At 36.9% G+C, this 14,559-nt stretch overlaps 1 protein-coding gene across 3 annotated transcripts in view; it reads left to right on the top strand.

The window, feature by feature from the left end:
* Positions 1 to 14,559, top strand: part of STPG2 (sperm tail PG-rich repeat containing 2) — a 718,556-nt gene that overhangs the window by 584,597 nt on the left and 119,400 nt on the right. The window contains exon 14 of one of the 3 annotated variants that reach the window (XM_055111639.1): positions 885 to 955. The exons of the other annotated variants lie outside the window; for them this stretch is intronic. Within the exon in view, the coding sequence (XP_054967614.1) occupies positions 885 to 955 (71 nt within the window). The remainder of the gene's footprint in view (positions 1 to 884; positions 956 to 14,559) is intronic. 3 annotated transcript variants of the gene reach the window in all.

Raw genomic sequence — 14,559 nt, 5'->3', positions numbered from 1 at the left:
AATTAAAGTTCAAAACTTTAAAATTTGTTTATATTTCCATTTTTTATATTATAATTTAAAATGATTACTATGTTAATAATAAATATATAATAAATCCTTGTTTCTACCATGCAGCCTTTATAGCTAACACTGAATGTTTCCTTCTTTTCTCTTCAGATTTCACACATGGTGATTTAAAGCTATCTCTTGTTTTATTTGACTTTAGGCATCTGACAGAATTGCCAGAATTTGTCTGTTACTTGTGCGGTTTGGGTGAATAAATATGCTATTGAGTTGTAGAGCTTATTTAAAACCTTATATTAGCTATAGTTTTTATTTTATAATACATATAACAATTTTCATTTTATCAAAGTAAGTTTTATATAACGTGTATAGTTATTTTCCAATTATAAAAAGTTTGCTATAGAAATTAGGAAGAATTACAGAAAAATAATAAATTCAGAAACTTGAAGTAAAGAAGAAAATTAAAAATTACCCATATAGAAGAATGAAAATGCATATTGTATTTAGGCTTAGAAAATGTCTGAGGCATTTTTATTAAGCCACTGCAGAGGGACGATAACAAACTAGGCTTCTGTCTTAACAACTACAAATTACCCTGAGGATTTTTCTAGTGTTAAAGATAAAATACCTAACTCTAAATGGGATAAAACTAGTTAAAAGCCTATTGAATTCATTTTGCATTCATTTACATATGAATTTGAATAATAGTAGGTAAAATTTATTAAAAAATTATCATCTCTAATACTAACCATGTTTTCTTATTTCTCCTATTTAAAGTATGTTTCACAAAACCTTGACATCCATATAAACCAGAAATGAATGGAAATTGGGATTCTGTTTTAGTGTTCAGTGCTAAATGTACTATTCACCTTCAACTTCAGGTCTCACAGTTTGGAGGATAGAATGGGAAAATGCTGATTGCAAGTTATTTCTGACATCCTTGAACTTACCTGTGAGTAGCAGTCATGGGATCATGTGGGTTTACAAAAGCACACTATCATTTGCATAAATAAGGCATGATATTTCCCTTATGTTAATAACCGAAGATTCATTTTCAAATATAAATAAACATACAAGATGTCATTTCGAATGTGCATTATATTTTGAAATTTTGTCATGACTTTAGAATTTCAAAAACTGTTCTTATATGAGATGTTCAACTTATACAAGATCTTCAACCAAGATATAATAGCTACTGCATGTAAAAAGGTTACTTGAAAGAAAGAGAAAATCTTAACAAATCTATGATGACAGGAATGAGTAATAAGCAGTGGTTACTAACAGAGAAAATAGTTTGTTGGAAACTGCTGAAGTAACTGAATGGCTGTACCTTAAGAGTACAGGTATTTCTTACATGATACACAGTCCACAGATCCTCCTGCCATTTCACTCCATGGTCGTACTGAAAAAATGAATCAAATGAAAACTGAAATGCAGACAAGTGATTGTGTAAACAAGCAAGTGCATGCAAAAGTATTAGAAATAAAATATATAGTTAAGACCAATAGTCTGATGAGAACCTTAAAATTGTTCAGAAAGCATTTTATTCAAGCAGTGTACAAAACTTCATTTTGAGCGATTATTTCACTTAATTTGCCACACCATTGTGTAGCAAATGGTGAAGTCCAGGAGTTAAGAAGAACATAGATATATACCTTGGATAGTTACTAATCAAGTAATAAGCTTGGTGACAATGTCATACATATACTTGCAGAAAAAGCCAAAAGATATGTCAACGAAAAGAGTCAAACTAAAATATTTGAAGAGATTTATTGTGAGCCAAATATGAATGACCATGGCCCATAACACAACCCTCAGGAGGTCCTGAGAACTTGTACCCAAGGTGGTCGGGGCGCAGCTTGGTTTGATACATTTTAGGGAGGCATGATACATCTATCAAATACATTTAAGAAATACATTGGTTTGGTCCAGAAAGGTGGGACAACTCAAGACAAGGACTTCCAGGCTACAGGTAAATTTAAATGTTTTCTGGTTGACAATTGGTTGAGTTTATCCAAAGACCTGGGATCAATAGAAGGGAATGTCTGGGTTGCTATAAGAGGTGGTGGAGACCAAAGCTTTACCAGGTAGATGAAACTTTTAGCTGGCAGGCTTCAGAGAGAATGGGTTGTAAAATGTTCCTTATCAGATTTAAAGTCTGTGTTGATGTTAGTGCCGTAGAGGTATAATGAGGCACGTTCGACCTCCACTTCCCTTCATGGCCTGAAACAGTCTCTTGGGTTAAATTTTAAGAGCCCTGGCTGTCAGGTGCTGCATTCAGATGGTTGGGGAGCCTTAGAACTTTATTTTTGGTTTATGGATACTAGTCCTTCCACCAGCTTCAATCGAAGGCTATCATCTATTGAATTTCACATATTTACAGTAACAAGACTAATTATTTTACCTGTGCTATAATGTCAAACTTTTAATAATTAATACTTATATTTGGGGAAATAAAAATTTAAAAATAATTAAAATTATTTTAATTACATTTAAATACTATACCATCCAAGAAGTTCAACTTTAGCATTATATTAAATGTTTTAACAATGTATTTTTAAATATTTTACAGAAAGATGGCAACAAAAGTAGAAAGTTTTTGGAACCAGTTGAGATTAAGTTCTACAGGGGAAAAATAAACCCCATAGGATTGAAATGAACCCCTGTAATGAAAGACTGATTAACACAAGAAAGACAAACAGAAGTTTATGAATGTGTATATTTCACAGATATGTGGAAGACACCCAAGGAATGAGTAGTTCTCAGATGGCTTTGGATTCCAGTTTACATAGCATCTTCAATAAAAAATAACAAATTTTTAGAGAAGTGAGAAATCAAAGGAAAAAAACCTTTGAGTCTGTTGAGGCAGCAACTTGGGGGAAGGCTAATAAGTGGTAGATAAAGGTTAGTGAGTAAACCTTGTTAATGTAGATTCCTCTGTACCATCTCCATTTCCATAAGACTCCAAAATTGTCTTCAGTGGTTAACCTTTGTTCCCCCTGGTAGCAGTGGGAGTGGGGGCAGGAAAAAAAAAAAAAACTTTTGTTTTTGCAAATCTAGAATACCTAGAGTGGGCCAGGATAGCTAGAGTAGAGAGTGGTATCTTTTATCTTTGGCCTGCTTTTAGGCAAATTGAGGACGGGCAAGGAGATTTCCTGTGTCTTCTTGTTAGTTGTCTTCAGCTCAACAATCATTTATATTTTGGGGAAGTAAATCCTGACTTCCCATAGTTGTATACATCATGCCACCCCAATGCCTTGAAATTTTAGTGTGCATTTCCAAAGAATAACAATATATGTATTATAAAACCGAGTTTAGCTATCAAATTTAGAAAATGTAACACTGATAGAATAGCTTTAGGTAATTAATAATTCACACTTTAATTTTGTCCATTATCACAATAATGTTCTCTGAAGCATTTTTGGGAAATACAATATTCAATCCAGGATCTCATACTGCATTTAATTTTCATGTATCTTTAGTTTTCTTTAATCTGAAAGAGGCTTTGTCTTTCATGACAGTGACAATCCTTAAAAAATTGAGAAATGTTTCTCAATTTGGGTTTTTCTGATATTTCCTTATGATTAGCATCAGATTATGTACTTTTTGTTGGAGTAATATATAAGTAATGTATGTACTTTTCAGGATATATTACATATGGAGGCACATAATTACTATTTGTCTCTTTTTGATGAGATTAATTTTCATCATTTGGTTAAAATTTTGCTCATTTTCTCCACTGTATAGATATCATTTCCTTTTATAATTAATAATTTATAGGGAGATACTTTGAGACTGTGTAAATATTCTGTTCCTCATTAACCTTTCCTTACCTATATTTAGCATCAAGTAATGATTTTTATCCACTCCAATCCTTAATATAATGGTTGTCAAATAAAATCTTTTCCAACCCTGCCACTAATTTCAATTATATTATTAGCTATTTACTATAAAGAAGAGCCCTCCCTTCTACTTTACTTGTTAATCTACTATCAATTTATTATCAGTATGAACTAATGGATTTCTGTTATATTCAGTTGATTCTAATCCATCACTGTGTCAGAGGCCTTTGAATCGAGGCGATTCCATCTTGAATAGGGGCTGGGTTAAGGCTGACACCTGCGCTGCATTTCCAGGAGGTTAGGCATTCTTAGTCACAGGTTAAGATAGGATGTCAGCACAAAGTACAGGTCATAAAGATGTTGCTGATCAAATTGATTGCAGCAAAGAAGCTGGCCAAAACCAAGATGGTGACAAAAGTGACGTCTTATTGTCCTCACTGCTCATAGTACACTAATTATAATGCATTGGTATGCTAAAACACACTCCCAGGAGCACCATGACAGTTTACAAATGCCGTGGCAATGTCCAGAAGTTACCTATGTGGTCTTAAAAGGGGAGAAAACTTCAGTTCCAGGAATTGCCCACTCCTTTCCCAGAAAACTCATGAGTAATCCACCAATTGTTTAGCATATAATCAAGAAATAACTACAAGTATACTCAGTTGAGCAGCCCATGTCTCTGCTCTGCCTATGGAATAGCCATTCTTTTATTCGTTTACTTAATAAACTTGCTTTCACTTTATGGATTTGCCTCAAAGTCTTTCTTGCACGATGCCCAAGAACCCTTTTTTGGGGTCTGGATTGCTACCCCTTTCCAGTAACAACTGCAAAAACAACAACAACAACAAAAAAACAAAACAAAAAACAAAAGAAAGAAAAGAAAAGAAATTAATGTTCATTCACATTTGGCCAGGGCTAACCCCTTCAAACAACTGCTAGGATATTTTGACATGCCTCTACCCATCATTTGTTGTTGTTGTTTGTTTGTTATTAGCACTTTTTGGGAATGTAATTTCTGGTACAAGAGAATGTTTGGGATCATTTTGTATCTTCCTTGCTCAAGTTCTGGACTCAGTCATTTGTTTGGGGAGCCTGTTTTTTTTAATTATTATTATTTATTGTTGCTCTTTGCTCCTTTGTTTTTTAGTGGGTAATAGTATTTAGAAATTAAGATCTGGGTGCTAAATACGCTCATTGCTACTGCAGTATGTATGGTTGTTTCCAGCCCTCTCAGCAGAGTGCATGTGTGTGTGAGAGAGAGACACACACACACACATATATATGTCAATACTTGTCTCCATTCACATGATCACCCACTACAGGGCTCTTGTCTTTCTCCCTTCCACTATTACATACTCATAACTTGATTCTTCCAATGTGAGATGTAACATCAACACATTTACTCATTTGCTTAACCATGTCCTGAAATCAACACATTTATTCACCTTATCAACAGTACCATGCACAAAAAAAGTTTCAGAATGGTAATACCCAATATGTCTGTGGAAAAGAAAAAGAAAAAACAACCTACTAAGACGAGTTCAAAATTTGTTTATGTTTTCTTTTCCTTTGGACTAATTTTTTTTAAAGTATGTTCAAACGCTGGGCATTAGTTTTGTTTATGTTTTTGTTTTTCCCTCTCAGTGTGGCTATGTTATTCATTTGAAATGAAAGTTGGTTCATTTGTCACTGTTTGCATCCACTGTGTTTCTAATATGAAAAACACTGATGTGCTTCTAAAAGTCAAAACTATGCAACAGTGTATACTTAGAGAAACTGTATTCACTCCAACCTTTTCCACCTGGTTCAATAGGGCTCCTACTCTTTGTAGGTAAATAATTTCTTGATTTCTGGTTTATCATTCTTCAGTTTCTTTTGTTAAATGCACATATACATCTATATATTCTCTTGCTCCTATTTCCTTACACAAAGGTCATATAATGTACATATGCTATACACATATACAACATGCGGTATATCTTTTATTCTTTATTTTATCTATATGTAATACACAATATATCTTTTGTCCTTTGATGTTTTACACATGTTAATGAAGAACCCTCCATATCAATTAATAGAAATCTTCCTTAGTCTTCTTACAGCTACATGGAACTTCAATGTGTAAATCCAGCATAGTTTATTTAACCAATTTCCTATATTTGGACATCCCAGTATTTTGCAATTGTAAATATTGCTGAAATTAATAGCCTTGTGCAAATCTCTTTTCTTATTGTTGGCCTAATATGTTCAGGATAAACTCCTGAAAGTCAGATTATGGGGAGAGGGGAGAAAGGGAATATATATATACATATATATATAAAATTATATATATAGTATTGTTAGATATTGCTAAATTCCTCTATTTCAGGATTGCACCAATTTGCATTCTCACCAGCAATATATGGGAGTGCATATTTCCACACAGCCTCACCAACAGTATGTACTGTTCAGGTTTTAAAATTTCCCAGTCTGGTAGTTGAGAAATAGTTTCTCAGTACAGTTTTAATTTAACAGATATGTAATTTAAAGGGTGTGTGTGTGTGTGTGTGTGTGTGTGTGTGTGTTACAGCTATGACTACCTTAAAGTAAGCTATTGTTTTGGGATATGGGGCAATAAAAATAGTGTAAAATCCAGCCTGATAAACTATGTAAGGATTAGATTAATGTTATGAAATTTTAGGGGCCATTTCTTTCTTTTATTTATTTATTTATTTTATTATTATTATACTTTAAGTTTTAGGGTACATGTGCACAATGTGCATGTTAGTTACATATGTATACATGTACCATGCTGGTGTGATGCACCCATTAACTCATCATTTAGCATTAGGTATATCTCCTAAAGCTATCCCTCCCCCCTCCCCCCACCCCACAACAGTCCCCAGAGTGTGATGTTCCCCTTCCTGTGTCCATGTGTTCTCATTGTTCAGTTCCTACCTATGAGTGAGAATATGCAGTGTTTGGTTTCTTGTTCTTGCGATAGTTTACTGAGAATGATGATTTCCATTTTCATCCATGTCCCTACAAAGGACATGAACTCATCATTTTTTATGGCTGCATAGTATTCCATGGTGTATATGTGCCACATTTTCTTAATCCAGTCTATCATTGTTGGACATTTGGGTTGGTTCCAAGTCTTTGCTGTTGTGAATAGTGCCGCAATAAACATACAAGCCAAGATGGCCAAATAGGAACAGCACCAGTCTACAGCTCCCAGCGTGAGCGACGCAGAAGACGGGTGATTTCTGCATTTCCATCTGAGGTACCGGGTTCGTCTCACTAGGGAGTGCCAGACAGTGGGTGCAGGACAGTGGGTGCAGCGCGCCATGTGCTAGCCGAAGCAGGGTGAGGCATTGCCTCACTCGGGAAGCACAAGGGGACAGGGAGTTCCCTTTCCTAGTCAAAGAAAGGGGTAACTGACGGCACCTGGAAAATTGGGTCACTCCCACCCCAATACTGTGCTTTTCCAACGGGCTTAAAAAATGGTGCACCAGGAGATTATATCCCGCACCTGGCTTGGAGGGTCCTATGCCCATGGAGTCTCACTGATTGCTAGCACAGCAGTCTGAGATCAAACTGCAAGGCGGCAGCGAGGCTGGGGGAGAGGCACCTGCCATTGCCCAGGCTTGCTTAGGTAAACAAAGGAGCCGGGAAGCTCAAACTGGGTGGAGCCCACCACAGCTCAAGGAGGCCTGCCTGCCTCTGTAGGCTCCACCTCTGGGGGCAGGGCACAAACAAACAAAAAGACAGCAGTAACATCTGCAGACTTAAATGTCCCTGTCTGACAGCTTTGAAGAGAGCAGTGGTTCTCCCAGCATGCAGCTGGAGATCTGAGAATGGGCAGACTGCCTCCTCAAGTGGGTCCCTGACCCCTGACCTCTGAGGAGCCTAACTGGGAGGCACCCCCGAGTAGCGGCAGAATGACACCTCACACGGCCAGGTACTCCTCTGAGACAAAACTTCCAGAGGAACGATCAGACAGCAGCATTCACAGTTCACGAAAATCCGCTGTTCTGCAGCCACCGCTGCTGGTACCCAGGCAACCAGGGTCTGGAGTGGACCTCTAGCAAACTCCAACAGATCTGCAGCTGAGGGTCCTGTCTGTTAGAAGGAAAACTAACAAACAGAAAGGATATCCACACCAAAAACCCATCTGTACATCACCATCATCAAAGACCAAAAGTAGATAAAACCACAAAGATGGGGAAAAAACAGAGCAGAAAAACTGGAAACTCTAAAAAGCAGAGTGCCTTTCCTCCTACAAAGGAACGCAGCTCCTCACCAGCAATGGAACAAAGCTGGACGGAGAATGACTTTGACGAGTTGAGAGAAGAAGGCTTCAGATGAACAAACTACTCGGAGCTACAGGAGGAAATTCAAACCAAGGGAAAAGAAGTTGAAAACTTTGAAAAAAATTTTGATGAATGTATAACTATAATAACCAATACAGAGAAGTGCTTAAAGGAGCTGATGGAGCTGAAAGCTAAGGCTCGAGAACTGCGTGAAGAATGCAGAAGCCTCAGGAGCTGATGTGATCAACTGGAAGAAAGGGTATCAGTGATGGAAGATGAAATGAATGAAATGAAGCGAGAAGGGAAGTTTAGAGAAAAAAGAATAAAAAGAAATGAACAAAGCCTCCAAGAAATATGGGACTATGTGAAAAGACCAAATCTACGTCTGATTGGTGTACCTGAAAGTGAAGGGGAGAATGGAACCAAGTTGGAAAACACTCTGCAGGATATTATCCAGGAGAACTTCCCCAGTCTAGCAAGGCAGGCTAACATTCAGATTCAGGAAATACAGAGAACGCCACAAAGATACTCCTCGAGAAGAGCAACTCCAAGACACATAATTATCAGATTCACCAAAGTTCAAATGAAGGAAAAAATGTTAACGGCAGCCAGAGAGAAAGGTCAGGTTACTCACAAAGGGAAGCCCATCAGACTATCCATGGATCTCTTGGCAGAAACTCTACAAGCCAGTAGAGAGTGGGGGCCAATATTCAACATTCTTAAAGAAAAGAATTTTCAACCCAGAATTTCATATCAAGCCAAACTAAGCTTCATAAGTGAAGGAGAAATAAAATACTTTACAGACAAGCAAACGCTGAGAGATTTTGTCACCACCAGGCCTGCCCTAAAAGAGCTCCTGAAGGAAGCACTAAACATGGAAAGGAACAACCAGTACCAGCCACTGCAAAATCATGCCAAATTGTAAAGACCATCAAGGCTAGGAAGAAACTGCATCAACTAACGAGCAAAATAACCAGCTAACATCATAATGACAGGCTCAAATTCACACATAACAATATTAATTTTAAATGTAAATGGACTAAATGCTCCAATTAAAAGACACAGACTGGCAAATTGGATAAAGAGTCAAGACCCATCAGTGTGCTGTGTTCAGGAAACCCATCTCACATGCAGAGACACACATAGGCTCAAAATGAAAGGATGGAGGAAGATCTACCAAGCAAATGGAAAACAAAAAAAGGCAGGGGTTGCAATCCTAGTCTCTGATAAAACAGACTTTAAACCAACAAAGATCAAAAGAGACAAAGAAGGCCATCACATAATGGTAAAGAGATCAATTCAACAAGAAGACCTAACTATCCTAAATATATATGCACCCAATACAGGAGCACCCAGATTCATAAAGCAAGTCCTGAGTGACCTACAATGAGACTTAGACTCTCACACAATAATAATGGGAGACTTTAACACCCCACTGTCAACATTAGACAGATCAACAGACAGAAAGTTAAAAAGGATATCCAGGAATTGAACTCAGCTCTGCACCAAGCAGACCTAGTAGACATCTAGAGAACTCTCCACCACGAATCAACAGAATATATATTTTTTTCAGCACCACACCTATTCCAAAATTGACCACATCGTTAGAGGTAAAGCTCTCCTCAGCAAATGTAAAAGATCAGAAATTATATCAAACTGTCTCTCAGACCAGAGTGCAATCAAACTAGAACTCAGGATTAAGAAACTCACTCAAAAGCACTCAACTACGTGGAAACTGAGCAACCTGCTCCTGAATGACTACTGGGTACATAACAAAATGAAGGCAGAAATAAAGATGTTCTTTGAAACCAATGAAAACAAAGACACAACATACAAGAATCTCTGGGACTCATTCAAAGTAGTGTGTAGAGGGAAATTTATAGCACTAAATGCCCACAAGAGAAAGCAGGAAAGATCCAAAATTGACACCCTAACATCACAATTAAAAGAACTAGAAAAGCAAAAGCAAACACATTCAAAAGCTAGCAGAAGGCAAGAAATAACTAAAATCAGAGCAGAACTGAAGGAAATAGAGACACAAAAAACACTTCAAAAAATTAATGAATCCAGGAGCTGGTTTTTTGAAAGGATCAACAAAATTGATAGACCGCTAGCAAGACTGATAAGAAAAGACAGAAGAATCAAATAGACGCAATAAAAAATGACAAAGGGGATATCACCACCGATCCCACAGAAATACAAACTACCATCAGGGAATACTACAAACACCTCTATGCAAATAAACTAGAAAATGTAGAAGAAATGGATAAATTCCTTGACACATACACCCTCCCAAGACTAAACCAGGAAGAAGTTGCCTCTCTGAATAGACCAATAACAGGATATGAAGTTGTGGCAATAATCAATAGCTTACCAACCAAAAAGAGTCCAGGACCAGATGGATTCACAGCCGAATTCTACCAGAGGTACAAGGAGGAACTGGTACCATTCCTTCTGAAACTATTCCTATCAATAGAAAAAGAGGGAATCCTCCCTAACTCATTTTATGATGCCAGCATCATCCTGATACCAAATCCAGGCAGAGACACAACCAAAAAAGAGAATATTAGACCAATATCCTTGATGAACATTGATGCAAAAATCCTCGATAAAATACTGGCAAACCGAATCCCACAGCACATCAAAAAGCTTATCCACCGTGATCAAGTGGGCTTCATCCCTGGGATGCAAGGCTGGTTCAATATACGCAAATCAATAAATGTAATCCAGCATATAAACAGAAGCAAAGACAAAAAACACAGGATTATCTTAATAGATGCAGAAAAGGCCTTTGACAAAATTCAACAACGCTTCATGCTAAAAACTCTCAAGAAATTAGGTATTGATGGGAAGTATCTCAAAATAATAACAGCTATCTATGACAAACCCACAGCCAATATCATACTGAATGGGCAAAAACTGGAAGCATTCCCTTTGAAAACTGGCACAAGACAGGGATGCCCTCCCTCACCACTCCTATTCAACATAGTGTTGGAAGTTCTGGCCAGGGCAATTAGACAGGAGAAGGAAATAAATTGTATTCAATTAGGAAAAGAGGAAGTCTAATTGTCCCTGTTTGCAGATGACATGATTGTATATCTAGAAAACCCCATTTTCTCAGCCCAAAATCTCCTTGAGCTGATAAGCAACTTCAGCAAAGTCTCAGGATACAAAATCAATGTGCAAAAATCACAGGCATTCTTATACACCAATAACAGACAAACAGAGAGCCAAATCATGAGTGAACTCCCATTCACAATTGCTTCAAAGAGAATAAAATACCTAGGAATCCACCTTACGAGGGACGTGAAGGACCTCTTCAAGGAGAACTACAAACCACTGCTCAATGAAATAAAAGAGGATACAAAGAAATGGAAGAACATTCCATGCTCATGAGTAGGAAGAATCAATATCATGAAAATGGCCATGCTGCCCAATGTAATTTATAGATTTAATGCCATCCCCATCAAGCTACCAATGACTTTCTTCACAGAATTGGAAAAAACTACTTTAAAGTTCATATGGAACCAAAAAAGAGCCCGCGTAGCCAAGTCAATCCTAAGCCAAAAGAACAAAGCTGGAGGCATCACGCTACCTGACTTCAAAGTATACTACAAGGCTACAATAACCAAAACAGCATGGTACTGGTACCAAAACAGAGATATAGATCAATGGAACAGAACTTAGCCCTCAGAAATAACGCCGCATATCTACAACTATCTGATCTTTGACAAACCTGAGAAAAACAAGCAATGGGGAAAGGATTCCCTATTTAATAAATGGTGCTGGGAAAACTGGCTAGCCACATGCTGAAACTGAATCCCTTCCTTACCCCTTACCCAAAAATTAATTCAAGATGGATTAAAGACTTAAATGTTAGACCTTAAACCATAGAAATCCTAGAAGAAAACCTAGGCATTACCATTCAGGACATAGGCATGGGCAAGGACTTCATGTCTAAAACACCAAAAGCAGTGGCAACAAAAGCCAAAATTGTCATATGAGATCTAATTAAACTAAAGAGCTCTTGCACAGCAAAAGAAACTACCATCAGAGTGAACAGGCAGCCTACAAAATGAGAGAAAATTTTCGCAACCTACTCATCTGACAAAGGGCTAATATCCAGAATCTACAATGAACTCAAACAAATTTACAAGAAAAAAACAACCCCATCAAAAAGTGGGCAAAGGACATGAACACACACTTCTCAAAAGAAGACATTTATGCAACCAAAAAACACATGAAAAAATGCTCACCATCACTGGCCATCAGAGAATTGCAAATCAAAACCACAATGAGATACCATCTCACACCAGTTAGAATGGCAGTCATTAAAAAGTCAGGAAACAACAGGTGCTGGAGAGGATGTGGAGAAATAGGAACACTTTTACGCTGTTGTTGGGACTGTAAACTAGTTCAACCATTGTGGAAGTCAGTGTGGCGATTCCTCAGGGATCTAGAACTAGAAATACCATTTGACCCAGCCATCCCATTACTGGGTATATACCCAAAGGACTATAAATCATGCTGCTATAAAGACACATGCACATGTATGTTTATTGGGGTCATTTCTTTCTAATGACAAGAATGAGTCAAACACATTTCCTTATAGATTTGCTTTTCTGAGTCGTTCCCCCCTCCCCTCAATTTTACTCATTCATGTTGTCACCTTCTGAGAATACATCTTGGGTAGAGGTCTCTGATCTTCTTTACTATGTTGTACTGACTCTTTTGAAACAAATGTTCCATGCTACCAGATGTTGAATCTCTGGATTCATGCTTTCTCATTGTTTTGTTTTGTTTTACTTTGATTTTTGCCTATGGGTACTTCTCTCTTCTCTGGTAAATGGAGAAAAGGAGAATTTAGATCTATGGCTTTAACAGTGGACACTCATCTCCTTCAATCCAGTGTTAAAGAGGAACATATTTTCATTGCTCGTGTCTGATAAGCCCTCTCTTTTTAAATATTCCCTTACATTTACAAAGAGTACCTAGTTCTTTCCCTCTCTTAAAGGGCATGGAGTCTCATTAAACAGTCATGTTCTTCAAATGAGGTTTATTTGCCCTTGTATAGACACTTCTAGTACTCCAGGAAGGAAAGGAGAGAGTCTTGTGGCTGTACCCAAAGTTTTACAGTATGATTGATGACAGAGCACATTAGATTTTCTATTTAGCCAATATTCCTAGTTATATTTCAGCAGAGAAGGGTACTATTTCATAGTTAGGAAACAGAGTAATTTTCCGATGATGTCATAACTCCAAAATGTTGCAATAAGAATTTTGACTCAGACTCATCTGCCTCCAAGACCAATTTCCACTGTACTACACTGCTTTGGAATAAAAATTATCCTAAGGGTCAGCATGGGAATCTGTAGCCTGGGAGGATATCAGATATTAAGGCCTGATCAATGAGAGCAGACACTGTTTAAATATGATCACCCTACCGTTCAGATTTGTCTGTTAAGTAGAAAAGATTGAGACTTGTGGAGGACAAATGACTTGTATCAGTTGAGGAAGGCTGGAGAAGGAAAAGGCAAGGAAATTAAAGAATTGAAAATGCTTTGCATACAGTAGGCTCTTACTATATATTTATTAAATATTTGTTATTGAGTAATGAAGTGTTGGTTAAAATATTTTGATCTTTTTGTCAAAAGCACATTAGGAATTGGAAATAGCATAGAATACTTACAGGTAAGATAACTTAGGCAGGAGCTGAAACTGAATTGGTCAAAACTCCAGAGTAGAAAAGAGAGAATTGAAGGTTAAATATACTGTAGTAATCAGTGCAAAATAACTAATGTTCTGGAAATCAGAAAGTTAGGACAAAGGTCAGTGAAGTCATACTTTAGAGTAGTCAAAAAAGCCTGGAAATTAATTGAAGCTGAACAGCTTTTGCAAATTTCAGAGGAAAAATAAAGAACAAAAAGAATTGTAGAAAGGTTTGACTTGAATTGAAACAGTTTCATCTATAAATAGAAACACCAAGTAAGCCATATCCTATTAGGATAGGAATGCCTGACCTTCACTCACTTGATGCTGTTTGCTACATGTGTGGGCCTAGACAACAGACTGTTACAAGTAAATAAGTGCACAACAGACCTACTTGAAGTAAAAAATAAAAGTACTAGACTTAGATGTAAAATTAATATTGATTATATTCACAACACAATTAATTTTTGAACGAAGTAATAAAACAAGCTCTATCGATGTAAGTAGATTATATCATTTTATATATTTAACTTCTAATTTTGTAAGAATCGTTATTCTTTGGTAATGTTTAAATAATGAATATTATTTTTCTTTTTGTAAGTAGATGTTTTCCTCTTTTTTTTCTCATTCTTATTAAATAGATATCCCAGGAGAAAAAGAAAGGAAATCTCATTGTTGAAATGGCTGCTGATATAATGTGACATAAATTTATG

This window comes from Pan paniscus, chromosome 3 (genome assembly GCF_029289425.2).
Source record: "Pan paniscus chromosome 3, NHGRI_mPanPan1-v2.0_pri, whole genome shotgun sequence".
Classification (NCBI taxonomy): Eukaryota; Metazoa; Chordata; class Mammalia; order Primates; family Hominidae; genus Pan; species Pan paniscus.
The sequence above is the reverse complement of the archived record's forward strand: the minus strand, read 5'-3'. Positions and strand labels throughout refer to the sequence as shown.